This window comes from Podarcis muralis, chromosome 3 (genome assembly GCF_964188315.1).
Source record: "Podarcis muralis chromosome 3, rPodMur119.hap1.1, whole genome shotgun sequence".
Lineage (NCBI taxonomy): Eukaryota > Metazoa > Chordata > Lepidosauria > Squamata > Lacertidae > Podarcis > Podarcis muralis.
The window spans coordinates 38,282,612-38,302,891 of NC_135657.1; the positions used below are offsets into that span (position 1 = coordinate 38,282,612).

Genomic DNA, 20,280 nt, shown 5'->3' on the forward strand with positions numbered 1-20,280 from the left:
CCAACCCTCTGCAATGCAGGAATCTCAACACAGGGTGCCCCATCCAATTTTAAACCGGACCAGACCCTGCTTAGCTTTGCAAATGTGCTAGCAGTTTTATTGCTGCGCCACTACCTCAGGGGTGAAGAATCTTCAGGGGGACAAATGTTCAGTCCTCTCTAACTGGCCCTAGGGCCTCTCACCAGGCCACACCCATCCCCAGCCGTGCCACATCACTGTTCCTCTCCCACACCCTCATCAACTTGTTTGTTTGCATGACTGTAATGTGTCCTTGAACTCTGATAAAGCCTCTTGCTTGCCTGGATGGGGTGGTGTTTGACTGGCTACATATTTTGACTGTTAATGACATGGCAGTGCCATGCGTAAAACAGCACCACCTAGTGGAAGTCGGGAGGTACTGACATTCATTGTTTGTGGTGGAGGCTGAAAGCTTATTTCAGGGTGTGCTTATTTTAGGGTTGCCCAAAACAAAACAAAAGCATTTTGTACGTATTTTGGCTATTATTGAGATCATTACATCATAATAAAATATCATACTATTATTATTGTTATTATTATTATTATTATTATGATGTAGGCTATCATTGAAACACCCAAACAATGCCTCACAAGGCCCAATAATCAGCTGGTGGTGCTTTGCAAGCTGTGCCTTTACCTGCACATTTTGATTTCAAGGACAGGCAAAAATACAGGTCACCTGGCAACAGTGACATCAGGTGTCTGACAGGTGGGTGGATCAGCACTTTGCACAGGCTCTTCAGTGCCTACAACTGTACAACTGCCCCCCCCCCCAGCTCAGTAGGGTGGGTGGGTGTGGCTTGGCTGCAATGGCCTCACAGACCAAACGAGAAGGCATGGAAGACCTAATTAGCCCCACATGACAGAAATTCCCCACCACTGATCTAGTGTTTTGCAGAGTGTGGAAGATTGGGATGCACACAGGTTGACCGAAACATGAAGCAACATGAGGCAGATACAAATAGAATCCTTGTCTATCTACAATGCCCTAGATTTTGAAGTGGTTTCAGATGGAGGCAATGCTGTGCTTCGCCAGGTGGTTGGAGGCAGTCTCCTGCTGTGAAAAATTCCCTGAACCCAAGGAAATTGCTGGGGACCAATGTGGTAGACCAGTGGTTTTCAACCAATGTGCCGTGACACCCTGTGGTGCCTTGAATGATGGCCTCTTTTCCTCTCACATCTCTGCCTCCCAAAGGCTTGCACAGCTGTTTGTTGCAGCAGCCCTGGCTACAAGCTCCAGAGGCGGAAGGAGGAAGCAAGCAAGCAGGTGAGGAAGCCCAGCCAGCCAGTCCACCAGCCCTTGCTTTTGGGAACGGACAGACTGGTAGGAGGCCAAGCAGGCAGTGTGCTGGCCTTTCTTGGGCTTGCTGTGTGCAAGACCTGCTTGGGAGCTGAGTGCCTGATGCTGAAGGCGGGAGCCTTTCTGCCATGCAAGCCCAGCGGGGCCCGCTGCTGGCTGCCAAGGTGAGTAAGGTGCTGGCCTCACATTCACCTCTGGCCAGCCTCCATCAGGTTGCTAAGGTTGGGGGCATCCTCTTCCCAGGCTCTTGAGGGGTGGTGTGAGGAGGCACCTCTATCTGGGGCAGGGGGTGCAGTTCAGAGAGCAGAGGACTCCCAAGGAGAGAGGAGAGAAGGCTGAAGGAACACTCCACAAGGGAGGGTATTCGAAAAGGGGTGAGGGGTTGCCAGCTCTGCAGGCAAGGGGTGACACAACTGGGCTCCTGAGCCCCATAGGGGTGCCACAGAAAAAATGTAGCTGGTCAAGGCTGAAAACTTGACTTGACTTGAAAAGGTTGAAAACCTCTGTGGTAAATGACTGTCAAGTGCAATTTGGGCTGCAATAGTAGCCCCTCAGGCAAACTCCATGCCAGTTCCCATAGAGCAGGAGAAGCAGAGTCTGGCAAGAGTTCAAGTTTGGCCTTTTTGCTCAGGCCTGCCTTCCTCTCAGGTGATTACTCACTTGGGTCCAAAGCACATGCAGAGACTGGCCAGGTAGCCATTGGAGATGGAGAAGAAGAACATGAAGACGATGTACCAGGCATCATGGGCAAAGAGGACAGGCAGGTGTCTGCGTGGGTCCACATTGCACAGCATGAAGAGGGGGATGAAGACCACACGGGCAACCACCATGATGGGCAGCAGGCGGCTGTCCTTCCCAGGCTGTATGAAATGGGGGAGAAGAAAATTAGTAGTTGTCAGGCTTTGGGGAATCCTATCCCTCCCCCGGTGGCAGCAAGAAGCAGAGAAAACAAGGAAGAGTTCTTACCAATGAGTTTATTCAATCATCATGGCGAGAGACAAAGGAATGCAGTCTGTATCCCGTTAATGGTGTTGCTGCAACTGATCTCCTCCCCTCTCCCTAGCAACAGCCCTTCCCCTTAAGGTGGCCGCCAGGGGCTAATTGCTCTTGCACTCTCACTGAATGCCAAATTCTGGGAGAAGCAGGGTCAGAAATACTCTCCAGTGATAACGTGTCACCTGGCTGCTCTGTCTCTGTCTCCTCCTCCTCTTCTCCCAACTCTTCTGTTCACCTGTCTCTGAGCTGTGACCTTCCTGAAACCACTGCTGTAATTCAATACTGCCTTCCTCTTCTATGGAAGCTTCAGGAAGGGGGGGGGGGGAGAGATCTCCAGCATTCATCATCAAGCTCATCCCCTTCAGTCCAGTCCCTGACAGTAGTAAGCTGCTGGTATTTCCTCTCAGTGCAAGTAGCTTCAGAGGAGCAATTTTGGTCAGTTTTGCAACTGAGTTGTAAGGGCTAAACTCCCCTTCCTTTCTACTGAAATCCTGGTATTTATCAGATGCATCAGCAGACAGATAGGTATATTTCAGAGTATGCATGTTACATTTAACATCAAACACATTTTATGTCACGTCTTGTTTGGCTCCATGCCATAGAATCTCCCTGCTTATTCTCCCTGCTCACTGGAAGACATATTGTTCTCTGGGTTGACTGAGAATATACAACAGTACAAACTGCAGCTCTGTGCTCTTAATTCTGCAATTGTTGAATGGGGAGGTGGGCTCCCAATATTATTCTGTATTTAAAGCAGCACTTGTTTAGTCGTGATTTAGTTGACCAAAGCAACTGACAAAACTATTTCTTGTTTTGAACATCTTTATCCTAGTTTGTACCTGTACTAGATTTGAAACTGTTTTTACATATAAAAGTGATCTTGTTACAATTTTTTTTAAATATATGAAATTGCACAATTGTTTTTATTGCAAACATCAATAAGGAGCTATTTTGCGGGAAATGTTTATAATAACTGGAGTTAAGAAAAACAATAAGATCCTAAGGGAAAAGAGAACAAAGTCGTGCCTGAGCCAAAAGCAACCATCAGGAAAACAACAACCCATACATACAAAGTGAGTCCCTGCCCCATGGAGCCTTCGGTCTATTCGTTTCCATGAGGGTACAGATGTGCTCAGCAAATCTCATGTATGTTCAGTCTAGTCTACCAACATACCCTTGTGGGTTCTGTTTCGTGAACTGCTGTTATCTTCCCACTGAAATTACACACCAGAGAGAACAGTCTGTTCCTCGCACGCATCCTTAGGCTGTGTAGTCGCAGTCTGTCGGCCAAATCACGGGGAGAAGTGACTCCACAGAGGTCACAAAGGACATCTGGAAGTTGAGGGTTTTCCCACTTTCCCCTCTCATTGGGCACTTCCTCCCACCAAAGTGGGAGAACTTGTGCAGAGCTCCACAGACACACTCCTCTGTGCCCAAGCAAAAGGAGAGCAAAGGAAAATGATCGAAAGAGCCGCTGGGCGCTTCTGCCCTGGATTGCTTGGGTCGCTGGCAATGGCAAAGCGCTGCACAATAATTCCACAGATGCAATACGTGGCAAAGAAAGCAGCTGGAAAAGCCACTCACACAAACATTAACGCACTATGGAACAGCTCACCCTTCCCTGAGCTTTGGCAAGGGGACCTGGCAAAACCTCGATAAGTGCCTGCGTGTTGCAATGCTCACATTAGTCTCCAAAAGACTTTCTAGATCCTTACCCCATGCACAAAGGTCAGCTACTTCAAAGGCTTCCCAAGAGAACGTCCTTAGTATTGGCTGACAACAGCATATCCACAATCTAAACTCGAGATGTTTTGCAGCCTAGCTCTCTTGACTGAGCCTTTGGGGAAAGGCGATAGCTCAGCTGCAAAGCAGGAAAACTGTGTGCTTAAAATCCTAGTACCAGCGCTGTGTAAAACCCCTACCCAAAGCCTGTCAGAGTAGGCCACACTGAGCTAGATGGTCTGATTCCATATAAGGCGGCTTCCAATGACAACATGAGGCCTGTAATTTGCCTCATAGCTATAAGCATGACTCCTGATTGAAACAGGTCAGGTGATCCTTTAATTCCCTTCTTCTTGTTATACAGATAAGAGTTCAGGACAGTACTTTAAACTGGGTTCTCCATTGCTCAGGACTGCTAGAGGACCTTTAAATTGCCTTCTTTTGCCATCATTTCTCTCTCCCTTCCCCTGCCTAATCCCCACATTAAATGGATACGGCTAGCTGTAAGACTGCATAATCCTCAAGAAAGCTTCACACACACAGAGCTACTGGCAGTCACCCAAAATGTTGTTGAACTGTTACACACATTGCTAGAGAGAGAGAGAGAGAGAGAGAGAGAGAGAGAGAGAGAGAGAGTTCTTATGAACTATTTCCATTATTTTTCCATGTACAATACTAATAAGAGCCAGAAAATACTGCCTATGTTGACAAAATGGCTTAGTGTGCACAACTGCTAAGGGGTCTTTTGGTATACGCTGTCCCCATCTGTAGGGTTTACCATAGTAGCTTGATTCAGTACAGCTTTCCTTATAACTTCAACAGAATGTCCCAGCTTTTCCAGAAAATGGGTGGTGGTGGGGGGGGGGGGAGAATCACCCACAAAGGCAGAATTATATACCATAGAAGAGGTCAAATTCTTAGTCCTGATTTACTGGAGAACTTTCCACCAAATGGGTCATGACCTTATAAAGACCAGAATTAGACTTCCTGGGGGTTTAAGTAGTCCCAGTTTGCCAAATTAGCACTGGTCCCTTATCAAAACACGAGAAGCTGGATGGGCCTATATGCAGGCACTTCAATAACAGTGGGGCGAGCAGCCCTCCATCTACCTCGGTGTTGACCATGCTGTGGCGAACAAACACAACTATTATTTCTGCCAAAAGAGGAGGCAGCAAGAAAATGGATCTGCCAGAGGAAATGAGGGGCCTGGATGGATCATGAGGCTCAAACCACATACAAAGAGGCAGTCTGTGGCATCAGGCTTCCCACACTGCTGTTTTGCAAGCATCTCTTTGCATGGGCTACTGTTCAGAGACCTGGCAAACGGGAGAGCAGCCAACAGACAGAGAGAAGCAAAAGGTGAAGTGTGGGCTTGGACTTCCCACAGAGGTCTATTGACTCAGACCAGGATGGGGTCTCTTACTGGTGTGCACCAATATATTTATCTGAACTGCAGGGGCCTAGGCCAAAGGGGTGAGCTGTAGTGCAGGTGCTCATCTTGCAGAGGGGCCCAAGAGGAAACCTGTTTCTCACAACCCTCGAGAAGAAGGTGGTTGATCTTTGGGTTCTCTGTACCCTCCATCCACAGATCTTGGTCTGGGCTGCCAGAGCCCTTTCTCTGTTGACTGGCCCCCAGCACGCCGCCTCTGTGCTGTACCAGACAGCCTGCTCATTGAGAGACTGCAAGCGTGGGCTTGTTTACTAGAGTCTGCAATCGGTGAGGTGTTTTTCTCCAAGCCGCATACATGGGGGCGGGGGACACAGAGGTGTGCCTCTTTCATGTGCCAAGCAAAACCATGAGCTGTCTTTGACTCTTCCCTCCCCACCTCTGCACTTCTTATTCTTTCCATGGTTGCTCATGTCTCTGGTTAGCCAAGCAATCAACTTTGCCTCCCACTTTCCCTCCTGTTTTTGAAGTCTCTTCCTTTACACCCCTTTCCCCTTCCTTCCCTATTCCCAGACACTTTATTCCTCTCCACAGCGACTGTGGCCTTCTGTGGTACCTTAAAGATTACACAACACACATTGACTCACCCCTCTGTCACTGCCTGGCATCTCCTGCTCTATGACAGTCAGGCAGCTCAGCTCAACTTGCCTCTCCTTAACCTTAAAACATAAGAACTACAGGGCCAGAGCTGAACAATAAAGCTGGTTGTAATGATGGAGAGCAGCAGAGGATCCAGTGAGACTGTGGGCAGTGACCCCTTGGCAGATGCCCAACCCATGTCAACCCTTGATGCCAGGCCAATATGTTGCATGTTCTGCAGAGAACCATGAGGTGAAACTGACTATGCTCAATCCAGTCAGAGGGGCATCTTAATATGAACCACAACTTCAAGAAGCAAGGGAAAGTGTGCTGTGAGGGCTATTCCTTCAACTCCATTTGTGGCATATTCTCTCTATAGATACTTATTTTCAGCTCTTACTATTCTCTACTACTCTATACAAAACTGTGAATCCATCTGCCCTCATTCGGAGGCAAAAAAAACACTGGAAGAAATAATACACGCATATCTCAGATGGAAAGACAAGAACTTTCTAAAAAGCCAACGGAGCCTGACCCAAAAAATGAAATATAAAAGTAGGGGGGAAATGGCTGTTTTTGAGTCTCTGTATCCAACTTGGGTCCAGTATATGGACATCCTTTTTCTGCCCCCTGCTTCAGGGGTCTGTAGAATTCAGGCCCTCTCAGATCTAATTTGTGTTTTCACTAGAACCCCACAGACTCAAGAGCAAAAGACGCAGTTAAAATTAAGAGAACGGGGTGCCTCAAAGCACACTTTAGGAATTTAGTTTTTCAGTACTGGAACTGAACTCAGCACACAGTCCTTTCACCTAAAAGCCCATTCCTGGTTCGCTCATTTCGGCAGTTTAAATATACTTGCAAAGGGTAGGGTTGTTGTTTGCCATTGTTCAACAATTGCAAGCCAGAAATCTTTGCCCATCCAATCTCCCTCAAAATCAGCAAGTATAGATCCCAATCGACTTTCTACCCATCCCAGCTTGACTTCACATGAACATGCCTTTTCTTGATAAAAACAGAAGAAGAGCCAGTTGGATCAGGCCAGCATCCTGTTCTCTCAGTGGCCAACAGATCCCTATGGGAAACCCGCAAGCAGGATTCAAGCACAAGAGCTCCCTTCCCTCCTGTGGTTTCTAGCAACTGATATTCAGAAACATTACTGGCTGTTGTGCTAACTTGTTTAATGAGCTTTAGGAAGGGTAGGCTCTGTCCGGTTAAGCCAATACCAATGGCCTTTCTAGTGGATACTCACCCACATGCAGACAGCTGTAAGGCTCCGACCTGCCCAGTCGAAGACATTAAACGTCAGGAAACAACAGACTGGGATAAAGTAATCAGCTGAAGAGAGAAAGAAGTGGAGAGGAGGAATCAGTTCCAGGACCTCAGTCCCCTGCTATAGTCAAACAGAGTGACAGCAAGCCCCAGGGGCTAGGCCCAGGCAAATGGTACGGAATGCTTGAGGTGCATGTAAGCCACACACTTCCGCCTTCTTTGAACATGGAACATGCTGCTGATGAAAGGAGCCCTGCAGCCATGGGTCAGTCTGTTTCTGTACCCAGTCACTATGGGAGCACTAGTGAGTGGTGAAGAAAACTCAGCCCTTTGAGATACATGAAAAAAAACCCACAACCCCTCCCAAAATAGTAGGTTAAGGACTGGGGGAAGAGCATCCCGCATCCAGGACTTGGTGGTTGTAGAAATTTCCTTCATTCTTTCCCTTTCGATACTGTTCTGTCTTATCAAAGCAGCAAAAGGTTTGCTCCATCTTCGAAGAGAGTTGAATTCAGGCAGCTGAGGAGGTGGGCATAGCTTCCTCCTACCCCGATAAGACACCTTCTGAAATCTTCTCTGTTCTCCACTGTGAAATCATACTCCCTTCTTTAGCATACTTTTCATGCACAGTGCTCATGAGAACTTATTTATATAATATGCATGGATTGTCACAGCCCTCTGCTATTCCTTTCCCAACAAATAATGTTGTCGATAATTGTACAGAGTCTGTTGTAGCATGCATGCATGGTGTAAATGCAGAGAGGTATAGTAAGAAGAAATAAGAAAATGTGCATGTTTTGTCCAAGCAGGATGTAGAAACTTAGAACAGGAAGGATGCATTTAATTTTCAGACCCTAGTCATTGTTGGTGATCAAATATTCTTCTTCCAACAGATAATCCTCCCTTCAAAGTCTTTCAGCTCTCCAGGCTAAACCTGTCCAGTCCTCCTGCTCTTACCCACAGTTGATGGCGGCCTTCTCAAACTTAATGCACTTCACAAGTTTTGGACTACAACTTCCATCAGCCCTGGATGGGTATGATGGGAGTTGTAGTCCAAAACATCTGGAGAGAACAAGGTTGGGGAAGGCTGCTTTATGGGGTTACAGCTGATGATGGGACACAGGTGGCGCTGTGGGTTAAAGCCTCAGCACCTAGGACTTGCCGATCGAAAGGTCGGCGGTTCGAATCCCCGCGGCGGGGTGCGCTCCCGTTGCTCGGTCCCAGCGCCTGCCAACCTAGCAGTTCGAAAGCACCCCCGGGTGCAAGTAGATAAATAGGGACCGCTTACTAGCGGGAAGGTAAACGGCGTTCCGTGTGCTGCGCTGGCTCGCCAGATGCAGCTTGTCACGCTGGCCACATGACCCGGAAGTGTCTCCGGACAGCGCTGGCTCCCGGCCTATAGAGTGAGATGGGCGCACAACCCTAGAGTCTGTCAAGACTGGCCCGTACGGGCAGGGGTACCTTTACCTTTACCTTTAGCTGATGATGGCATGATGGTGGTATAACTTTATTCAAGCTAAGCAGGCACCAGCCAAGTCAGTTCCTGGATAAAAGGCTGCCTATGAGTCCCTATGTAAGGAGCTCTGAGCTCCCCCAATAAAGGGTGGGCCATTCATGTATTTATTTATTTTTTAGTCTGCCAAAATCTCCCAGGGTTTGGCCATCAATAGTCCTGACCCCAGCCACTTACAATGGAGTGCACTTTCACTTACCCCAAAGTGTCTTTCCCGCAATGGTTGGTTTTACATCAGCAGTGACAGCTGGGAAGACCCCAATAGTGACAGTAAAGACAAAGCAGACACAAGCAGCCATGACCCAGATCTGGTGAAGAAAATGGAATAGGTACACATGAAGACAAATTCAGGGCAAGAAAACCCTAGAGACGTGGGTGTGGGACAGGCCCATTCCAAGGCCCAACCTTGGAAGAGCCAATTTTTCCAAGGCCCATTTTAAGTTCCAATACCTTTTTGAAAATGCTCAGTACTGAAGGGTTGTGGTCTGGTGCACGGGAGCCCCCATTTGCAGCATGTGGGGGTTCCACACCATTGAGGTCATCTGCAGAAAAAGACAATGTTTAGAATGATTTCTCATGCTTCTTAAAATAATTATTATTATGATCATTTCTGATAAAGCACACTATGCCTGAGTATTTGCTGGATGCATCTCCAAACTTCCTTTAAACTTGTTTTTATTATGGGTTTTCATAGGACGTTGTTAATAACTGGCCCACGAAAGTTAAAACAATAATTTAAAAAATCCTAACAAAGCACTAACAGATCTGGGGTGGGGACCCTGTGGTTCTCTAGACGACATTGTACTAAAACTCTCATCACCCCAACCATTGACCATGCTTCCTGGGAATCACGGGAACTGGAGTCCAGCAACATCTGGAGGGCCACAAATTTCCCCACCCCTTGTGCTAGGGATATTCAAATGTTTACATTATCGGCCAATGTTCAAGCGAGAAATGCTGGGTTGGTTGGTAGAAGAGGGGAGATTATAACAGTGCACATCAATGGAGACCATCGTTCCAAAACAGGGAATAGGATGCAAGTTGAGCATAAGGGTTCCGTGGCTTATGTAATCTATTTATTTATACAGATAAATCATACGGAGAATAACCATGCAGAGAATAAAAAAGTAAAAATGTGTTATAAATCCAAAACACTCCCCTACAATTCCTTCTGTAGTAAGAAAGTCTTTGCCATGTGCCTGAAGTTCAACAAGGAGAGTCTAATCTCTCTCTCTCTCTCTCTCTCTCTCTCTCTCTCTCTCTCTCTGTGTGTGTGTGTGTGTGTGTGTGGAGTTCCATAGATAGAAGCTATGCATCCAGTGTTGTGGGTCCTAATAGTTACGAGGGGTGCATTTGAACTGTGGGGAACCACCAACAGGGGCTCCACTCAAGATTTCAGTGTTTGAGCCAGGATATAAGAGATCAGATGGCCCCTTATGATATCCTGGAGCCGAGTTGTTATGGGCCTGGTAAATTAATACAAGAACCTTGAACCACATCCTGCAACATATGGGCAGCCACTGCAACGAGTTATGGGCTGGCCTCTCCCTCTCAGCGATGCAGCCACAGCATTTTGCGCCAGGCGATGTGCGAGGATAGCCCCACACCGAGCGCACTGCAATAATTGCGTCTTGTGGTTACAGTGCATGAATCATTGTAGCCAGGCTATTCCTGCACCATGGTGGCCATATAGTTGGCAGACCTGCCATAGATGGCAAAAAGTACTCCTAATCTTACCTTGGGGAATTGCCCATATAAAGCGGGCCACTGGTGTCTTAGAGGAGTTATAATTTGCTGCATATATTCTGTAACAGGGATGAGGAATATGTGGCTTTCCAGATGTTGGATAAAATCTGCCATTATCCCTGACCATTGGCTATTCTGTTGTAGCCCAGCAACAATTTGAGGGCCACAGATTCCTCAGCCCTGTACTAAAGCATGTTTTGACTGTTACTAAGTGCTGGTAGGGACTCCCTACCCCCATAACTGAACTGGCAGCACATTTCCCAGCCCATCATCTCTTCCTTCTTTTACCTTTCTTGATGAGGTCCATCTTGGTTTCCACCTCAGAGTAGGCCTCATGGGTCCGATATTCTGTCTTATCCTTCATGGAGTAGTAGCGGAAGAAGTCCTATTGAGAAAACCAGGGCGTAGCATAGAACATGTGTTGGCGTGGAAGGTAAAAACAACTATAACGTAGTGGTGGCAAAGGGAAAGATCTTGGGAACTCTTCTGAAGCAAAAAACTGAGACTCCCTGTGGCTCCACAGACCTATTGTATAACTGAGAATGGGACACAGAGCCTGCTCCCACCTCCCTGCAAAATGGTGCCCATTGGCCAGGAATACAAGGAACTGCTCACTTGCCCACTATTTCAGGGCCACCTTAAGAGAAAAGAAAATCCTTACCAGACGAGGCAACATAATATAGGCGCCAATGGCCATTAGGATCACGACACAGGCGGTGATGAAGTAACCAAAGGCACTGTCTTCCAGTTTAGAGCCACCTGAAAGATTTGGAAAGAAATGGTGACTGGGGAAACTTTCCCTCCCACCTGAGGGTAAAGCAGAGGCAGCCACCTGAAAATTATGTTTCTAGGAACCTTGGGATTCCTGCTTCAAACCAGGGTGTCATCTAATGCAACCCTTTGCATGGAGGTCCAGTCACAAACCAACACACACAATGCAGGTCACCAGTGATAATGACCACAGAGCCAAGGGTTTTTAAGATACAAAAACCTCAAGGTTTGTCCTTCACAGGCATTTGTGAAGGACAAGCCTTGCAGTTTGTGACTGAGAAGGGCCATGAAGATTAGGGACCACAGAAGGTAGACCCCAGTGAAGAGAAGGCCTTTCCAAGAACATACACTAAGGGCTCCTTCTGATCTGAGATTTCATACTCCCAAGTAGTCCAGGCTGTTATACTGAAAGGAGATGGGTGGTTGTGTAGCAATACTCACTGGCGAGAGCGCAGATCATGGCCAGAGCTGCAAATGTCCCTGCAAGGCCCTGCCCGCTCATAATAGGCGCTGTGTAACTGGCAGGCAAGAGTCCTGCCAGTCCAAAGAGGCTGCCCTGGAGAATGGCACCAAAGGCTGTAGGGAGAAAAGGCAGAGAGGTGAGTGGTGGAGGGGTCTGGTGCAGAGGAGATATTGTGACACCACCCAGTGCTGAGGAGCAGGAGGCAGCCTGAATATGCTCTCTCTAGGGTAAACATGCCACACTCAGCCTTGCTGGGGAAGGACTACTCCTTCTACAGCCTCCACTGCCAATTGCCAGGAGTGATGGAAGCCGTAAGTCCAACAATACCTAGACAGCCTTAAGTTTCCATATGCAGGTTTTACAGAGATGAAGAAGCTACTTTCTCACTTCAACACCAAGTACCTCTCTCTCTCTGTCTGTCTGTCTATAAAATTTTGTAAATAAATAAATAATCCTTTACCCAAGTCCCTACAATATCTTCTGCTATGAAAGTCATAGCTGTGAATTCTGGCATCCCCATTCCTCCAAAGGCAATCAGGATTTGCCTTCCTGCATTCAGACAAGCTCACTCTCTCTCTCTCTCCGTTGGTGAAGGGTTGCATGTGAGAAATGTCTATATTCCATTCTGTCAACATCAAGGCCAGTCTACAAGTGACCCACACTTACAATTGATGAAGACTATCTTGACCATGGTGATAGTGAAGAATGACAAAGGAGCCATGGAGATCTTGACTACAATGGCTGTTATCAGGAAGACCAACAGGATAGCCACCAGGCTGCATAGGATCCGAACTTGCTGAGGGATCCTAACAAGTTGACATTGACAGAGGGAGCAAGAGAAAATTGACTGATTGTTTGATATGCATTCAAATGAATCCAAAAGGGCTTACAAACAATAAATAATGACACAATAGAGCAGTGTTTCCCAACCTTGGGCCTCCAGCTGTTTTTGGACTACAACTCCCATCATCCCTAGCTAGCAAGACCAGTGGTCAGGGATGATGGGAATTGTAGTTCAAAAACAGCTGGAGGCCCAAGGTTGGGAAACACTGCAATAGAGCATCACAGTTACAGCATAAGCCATATTACATGATTAACAAATCATTGTCGAAAACTAAAAAGCCCAACAAAGATGCAAAAAGGACATGATCCACCAAGATTGTAACTCTATCAAAAAGAGGCTCCTTTCCATTGGAAATGTCAAGGCTGTCTTGCCCTCGATGCAACTGTTGGGCCAAAAGGAGGAGAGGGACGAAGCAGGAAGCATAGGACTTCCTTTCAGGAAGAAAACTACAAAGATCTCACCTCTGGTGGATGAAGGAGTTGAGGCAGGTAAAGATGAGTAGAGGCAACATGGCGCAGAGTGTCATCACATTGTTGAATATGGACTGCAAGTGTGTGGGAGGAGGTTTCTCAGTCTCTGTGTCATTCATGTTCATATGGAGATCAATGGAGGACACATTGTTGTAAGTATCCTCATTCAGGCGGCTAGTAAAGTACTGCAGAGAGTGGACAGAGGAAAGCACGAAGAAAAGAATCTTCACTACTAAGCAATTGCTAAGTTCTTCACTGAGCAGGGCTTTCCGTCGCCTGTTAAAATAATCAACTCTAAATCATGCTAAGCCATGTTTCTGACGGCAAACCAAAGAGCTGTTTTGCGTGTTTTTTTGCGGGGGATGGATCCTCATAAATGCCTTGAAGAGATTCATCTTGGAAAGATAAAACACCTTTCCAATGGGAAGGTCCAGGCTGGCTCGCCTTGGGTGCTACCCCTGGGATAGAAGGGGTTTGGGCAGAACAGTTGCCCTTATCGCTGCTCATATTCATCAAGCAATCCTCATCAAAAGGCACCTCCTATGTATGGGTGCAAGCCACAGGAAGTGGCTGTAATGAAGTCCCACTGAAGTAAAAGTGACTACAGTGTCTTGGACACAGACTAACACAGAGCCACCATGCTTCTTAATCTGGTCTTGTGGAGCAATGTGCTGTGGTGGATGCATCCAAGAAACAATCTGATTCTTCAAGGTGCATTTCAGTCCCTCTAGCATCACACTAGGGTACCCTGACACACAGCTTGGGAATCCCTGATTTGGGCCAGCCCTGGTGAAGGCCTCTAGTACCAAACACATCAACTATATATACACAAGTGGCTCCCATCTCCCTTGAACTTACCCCCGTAGCAGTCATGAAAAAATTCCATGGCAAAAGTGTCCCAAGGCCAAGAATGAAAAAGATCAGCCAGACAGCCTTATACCTGCAAGAAACAAGAACAACAAATGGGGACTTAAATGGGAGCTCCTGGACAAGGGACAGCCTAGCCATTTAAGACATTTCTATATTGCAAAACGTTGCATACCGCTCAAGGATTAAATGAATGTTAGAAACGCTGTAAGTGCAAAAGGTGCTAAACATGCCGGAGAGCCAGTGCGGTGCAATGACTAAGAGATTGTTGGACCAGGATTCAGATTGTGACTCAGCCATGAAGTCCACCATTTCTCAATCTAACCCATCTCACAGGGCTGTTGCAAGGATAGAAGGGGGAGGCTGAGAACCCTTGGAGTAAAGAAAATAAATTAATTTTCTACTAAATAAATAAAATGCTACCCTTGGGGCAGAAAACAAACAAACAAACAAACAAACAAACAAATAATCATAGAACTGTAGAATTGAAAGGCACCATGAGGGTCATTTCAGTCCAAATCCCTTTTGCCCAACGCAGGGCTTGAACCCAAGACCTTGAGATTAAGTACTGATTGAGCTAGAGAGTAAGCTATACTGTTGTAGCAACCAGCAGGGCAGTCACATCTTGCTCCTTCCTCACCTGGAGAATCCCACTATCCCGTGCTGGAACGCTAGTAACCAAAGGAGACCAATAGGCTGATCTGGGTTGACGCCAACACAAAACAGTTGCACTCTGCAGTTGAGTGCCTGCTGCAGTTTACATCACATCAGGAGGTCCATTCCACACAATCTAGGGTTTTTGGGGTTGCAGCACCTACCCCTTGGAATCCCCTCTACTTGCATGTTTAAAAGGTGCCATCTCTGTTGATTTTGAGAGCCTACTGAAAGACCTTCGTCTTTCAACAAGATGTTTATATGTTGGGATCGAGGCTGCAGTGGTGGGAAATTGAGCAACCATTTTTATAAATATGCCCTTCAGGCTATATATAGCCCCAGAGCTAGTAAGGGGCAACTTGTAGGTTCTTATTAAAATCTCTTGAGTACAATATAAATCAGCCTTTCCCAGCCTCCAAATGCTTGGGACTACAACTCCCATTAGCCCTGGACACCATGGCCAATGGTCAGGGATCGTGGGAGTCGAGTCCAAAACATCCAGAGGGCACAAGGCCAGGGAAGGTTCTATATAAATCCTTTCAAGATCCTTTGCTCTGCTAGTTCTCGCCAGACTCTGTGAGGTAACTTCAGTACTATTCTCATTTCATTTCCTCCACGTCCTTCAAACTTAATATGTGAGCTTGTTGGGGACATGGATCCATCTCGTATACAAATAATTCTCATCTCGAGACTTGGGATGGACCATCTGTAGCTCTAAACAAACAAATGAGTGTACGATGCAGCTACAGTTAAGTTTGATTTCGGCAAGATAAATTTAAGCATGTGTTTGCCTGGGCTAATGAATAAGTGTGCTTGGCCAATTTTATTTTTTTTAATTGAGTAAATATGTGATCTTCCAAAGCACTCAGGCACCAAGCATGGAAACACAGAGGCGGGGGGGGGGGTATCCTTCTTTGCTATCTTTTATGACAGTCACAGAAGCGTTGAGTGGGAGAATACTTGCCCAGTCTCTTAGGATCATTCATACAACAATGCTAACATGTTCAACATAGGATAAAGTACCAGATTTGTGGCAAAGGAGGTTTTGGGTGGTGGCTAAAATGAGGCAAGGTACCTACAGCAAGGGGAATGGTGTAAAAATGTGATTTATTTTATGCATGGTCTCCTGGCAAGCAGCATTGCCACGGCTTCCATTTAGGAAGCAAGAGCACAGAGGCTTTGTTCAAGCTCTGGAATTTCTTTCTGTGGCTCGTGCCAGGGGCCCTCTGCGCTAAGCATGTTGCCTGCTTCTTATGTCAGAAAGTGAGAAGTTCGTGGTGAACAAAGCTAGGAAGGAGATTCAGAAGCAGGCGAAGAGACAGAGCTCATTTTTTAAAAGGGACTGCCACAGCTTTTCCACTGCCAATTGATTCTGTTTGTTGTTGCTCCTGCCTCGGAACAAGGAAGTCTCTTAAGAGACATCAGTGCAGTCATCGGAACATAAATCCAGTCATCCAAAACACTCACACTACGTTTCCCATACAATGAGTCAGACGAAAGGTCCTGGGTTCAATTCAGGTCCAACTGGGGCTGACAAAGACTTTTGCCTGAAACTCTGGAGAACTGCTGCCAGTCAGTGTTGACAGTACTGAGCTAGATGGCTCCTTGGCTTGAATCAATATAAAGGCAGCTTCCTAGTTCCATGTGGGGGGAAATGTGTCATGTGACATCAAAATCAAGGCGTAGGAAAAGAAGGGGCTGTTTCGTACAGTGCTAGCAAAGCTGGCTCCAGGCTTTAGTGGGGTGTCTTTGTTAAAGTGCCCTAGTGCTTGGTCTACCATGGTCACTAGGTAAGTCTGCTAGGTAAGTAGCAGACTTACCTAGTGACCATAGAAGGCAGTAGCCATGCTCTGATGAGCAGGCAGCTCAGTCTGGAAGTATACACCTTTAAAATTACCCACAATGCCCCTGAGATAGCATCAATCCAGGGTATTGTAGGACATTAAAATCACAGGGACTCCCAGACCAAGTTGCATGGGCACAAACTGGACCACCAAAAACATTGTTTTTAAAGGTGGTCTAAAGTAGCTGTCAGCAGTGATCCCTGATAAGGTAGTAGGACTCCAGCAGATGTGTTGTGTGTTAATGGTGGGCCTGGTGCTAAATAAACACACGTGTGTGTGTGTGTGTGTGTGTGTGTGTGTGTGTGTGTGTGTGTTTGCATTTGCCCATATACACAGGCAGTTTCCTTTCATTGCGCCCCAACCATACCTGTCCTGAGGGCTGTTGCCTGTCATTTTGGCACTTTGAAGGTGTTTCTTGTGTGTAGCAAATTCTCTCACTGCTTCACTTCACAGCTGGCCCCCTGGAGGGTCAAAAGAAAAGAAAAAGGTTAGTTACTGATTAATTTTGCTGCATTAGATTACTATGAATATATTATACATCTTGCACCATATATTGACAAGACCGCAGAGCTTCATTGAAAATATTTGGTTGTTCGTTATGCTCAAATAAAAGTAATAGATTTTTTTTTTAAAAGGAAAGAAAAAAAACAGTTAATGAGAAGCCAGAACAATGGAGTCCAATGAAATTGTTCATAGAATCCAAAGAAACTGAAAGGATCTAGAATTACTGGTGGTTCTAGACATCAGTACTGAAGCAGCTGAACAGAACAAGGATGCATGTGGATTTCTAGAATAGAATATGCTGGCTTACAGACAAGCTTGTCTCCAATTTTTTTTTAAAAGTTTCTAGTCCTCAGGATCACAAATAGAAAATTTAATACACAGTGCCCTTGTTGACCTCTCTAGAAAATATATGCAAAAACACATTTAGCAGTGGCATTTTAAAAAGGAAATCTTGCTTGTGAATACTGGGGAAATGCTCTCAGCAGGGATTTGTTGTAGATCCATCCCTTTAACTCTCACACAGGTCCATCTCATTACACGACCTGGATGTAATCCTTGTGCCCTTTCAGAAGTTGCACACAACAGGTTACTACTGGGCTGTTACTGATTTGCCATAATTATATATTCCCCATTTCACTCCTAGCTCTCCCACCTTCCACACACAATGTTCTATTTACCAAAGGCTGAGAACTGCATCAGTAATGGGAAAATGGGGATGAATACCGTCCAGAAATCTACACACAAATACAGCGATGGAAATCTGAGTAAGCAGAAACAACAGTGGAAAAGGCCAGAGGTAGAGCAGCCAACATAAAAGATCTTACGTGATCAAGCAATCAAAAGACAACAAGTAGAAGTTGGGGGACAAGGTGAAGAGAAACCAACATCTGACGTGATAAAGGACTAGGAGAGCAAACAAGACCATGTTGCTACACAGGCACAATCATAAAGGTAAAGGTAAAGGTACCCCTGCCCGTACGGGCTAGTCGGGTCCGACTCTGGGGTTGCGCGCCCATCTCGCTTAAGAGGCCGGGGGCCAGCGCTGTCCGGAGACACTTCCGGGTCACGTGGCCAGCGTGACAAGCTGCATCTGGCGAGCCAGCGCAGCACACGGAAACGCCGTTTACCTTCCCGCTAGTAAGCGGTCCCTATTTATCTACTTGCACCCGGGGGTGCTTTCGAACTGCTAGGTTGGCAGGCGCTGGGACCGAGCAACGGGAGCGCACCCCGCCGTGGGGATTCGAACTGCCGACCTGATGATCGGCAAGTTCTAGGCGCTGAGGTTTTACCCACAGCGCCACCCGCGTCCCGCGTCATAGCAATATGCAATATTTCTTGGATAGAGAGCAGATACAGTAGTTCCAATCTGATCCACACGTAAGTCTGGACTTGTGAGCCCTTTGCCCTCTCCCATTATTGCCCATAACTCTACGGCATCCACAGCCTGGGCACATCACAGCCTCCTTCCAAAGACTTCCATACACAAGCATAATAGGATGCAAAGAAAGAGCATCACTCTGGGATACTTTATAAAGTTTTTGCTCCCTGCTCCTAACAAGAGACAGCAATTTCCCATCAAACTTGATTTCCCCCTGGAAAAAAAATTATGCATTTTTTGGGGGGGGGGGGAGGGGACAGACTTATCATCTGCTTTATACCATGACATGGAGAAAGTGATCTTCAGATTAGACAGTACAAAATGAAATAACTATTAATGGGAAGGTGCTACCCAAACATCATCTCTTTGAATTGGGATTTCGCTCCTGTGGGCATGTGACATTTATTTATTTTAAAGCACTTCCGTATCACTTAATACTTCAAGAAACTTTAACTGGGTACAGTCTGAAGAAATGAACAACATATCGTGAAATCGTTAAAACAAAAAGTCTTCCGCGTGGTTTGCCAACTTGTTCTTTTTATGCAGATTGAAGAGACAGATTCCTGCCTTGACAACATTTCTCGCTTTCCCACTAAAGCTTAGCATCTTTCATACATGAAATGAAGAGGTCAAAACCACAGCTCCTGCGGTGACTTAAGTACTGGCTACAGCAAATATGCAAATTCCAGTTGCATAAGAATGGAGCTTAGCTGGTTATATTTAAAAGCTGTTTGACATCTATTTGTGCCAGGTCCTGAGATTTCCCCCCCAAAACTCTCTTACTTGTCTTACTTGTCTGCACTGCACATACACTGAATCTCTGTGATTCTGCTAAAGCATGCACAATAAATAAATACTTTTTACAGCATAATTAGTGTACAAATTGATTTACAGTCTTTATCCATCTCATTCTTATCACATTTATATGGCCCCATTTGACAAAGGGCACATAATCACTTCTCCCTTCCTTCTGCTGCAATACTTTCCCAGCCTTCCTTGGACTCAGAGGAGACCAGAGTTTCCCCTTGGTCTTTTCTCCCCAAGGCTTGCAATAATGGCCTGTTATACCACTAGGTATTTCAAGACTATTGTTTTATTGCACCGTGAACATAGAGCTGTTACTCACATTGTTTGGGTAATCCAGATTTCCTTTCCACTGTAGTACTTATGTTGATGGGGAAATGCAATTTATCTGCAAAAAGCAGCTGCAGTTTGGAATACAGTAAGTTCAGTTGCGCACATGCCACAGGTACCTATTGGCTAGTGCCCATGCCACCACTAGTTACAAAGACGTACTTCTCTTTTTTTTCTCTCCCCCCCAAAGATCTTTATTGAAACTTAACATATATACATAATAACCAAAATTCCCAATGATTCCCTCACATAAAATATAATATCTAAATTACAACAGCTGTATAATTATACACTTAATTATAAAACCCACCACCTACCCTCTACTTCCCTCCACAGCAATTCAACTTCTTTATATTTCTTTCTACCTCCCCCCCCTTGCATTCTATAATAAATTATTTTTGTTAAATTCTGATTTTTCCTTCTTTCTTTATTGGTTTTTGTTATTGCTTGCATTTTTTATTCTAAGCCTATTAGCATGTCCTTTTTAGAACAATATTTTGACATATAGTCTTCGAAATACTTCCACTCCATTCTTAACTTTTGATTTGATTGATATCTTATAATTGAAGTTAATTTTGCCAATTCTATATACTCACTTAATTTACAAATCCACTCTTCCTTTGTTGGTGTGTCCTGAGATTTCCATTTAGTGGCAATCACTACCCTGGCAGCTGTTGTTGCATATAAAAAGATTGTTTTTTTCATATGAGGTATGTCTTTGCCCACCAACCATAACAGATAAGCTTCAGGATTTTTTAACA

General features: G+C 45.8%; 1 protein-coding gene across 5 annotated transcripts in view; it reads right to left on the bottom strand.

Annotated features, from left to right (window-relative positions):
• Window positions 1–20,280, bottom strand: part of SLC29A1 (solute carrier family 29 member 1 (Augustine blood group)) — a 90,624-nt gene that overhangs the window by 1,980 nt on the left and 68,364 nt on the right. For all 5 annotated transcript variants that reach the window (XM_028724365.2, XM_028724364.2, XM_077925661.1 and 2 more), the window contains exons 2-12: window positions 16,871–16,964; window positions 13,997–14,078; window positions 13,130–13,323; window positions 12,491–12,630; window positions 11,803–11,937; window positions 11,252–11,349; window positions 10,879–10,975; window positions 9,295–9,386; window positions 9,044–9,152; window positions 7,312–7,397; window positions 1,979–2,178 (exon numbers count right to left, since the gene is read on the bottom strand). In XM_028724365.2, the coding sequence (XP_028580198.2) occupies window positions 1,979–2,178; window positions 7,312–7,397; window positions 9,044–9,152; window positions 9,295–9,386; window positions 10,879–10,975; window positions 11,252–11,349; window positions 11,803–11,937; window positions 12,491–12,630; window positions 13,130–13,323; window positions 13,997–14,078; window positions 16,871–16,896 (1,259 nt within the window). In that variant the 5' untranslated portion in view covers window positions 16,897–16,964. The remainder of the gene's footprint in view (window positions 1–1,978; window positions 2,179–7,311; window positions 7,398–9,043; window positions 9,153–9,294; window positions 9,387–10,878; window positions 10,976–11,251; window positions 11,350–11,802; window positions 11,938–12,490; window positions 12,631–13,129; window positions 13,324–13,996; window positions 14,079–16,870; window positions 16,965–20,280) is intronic.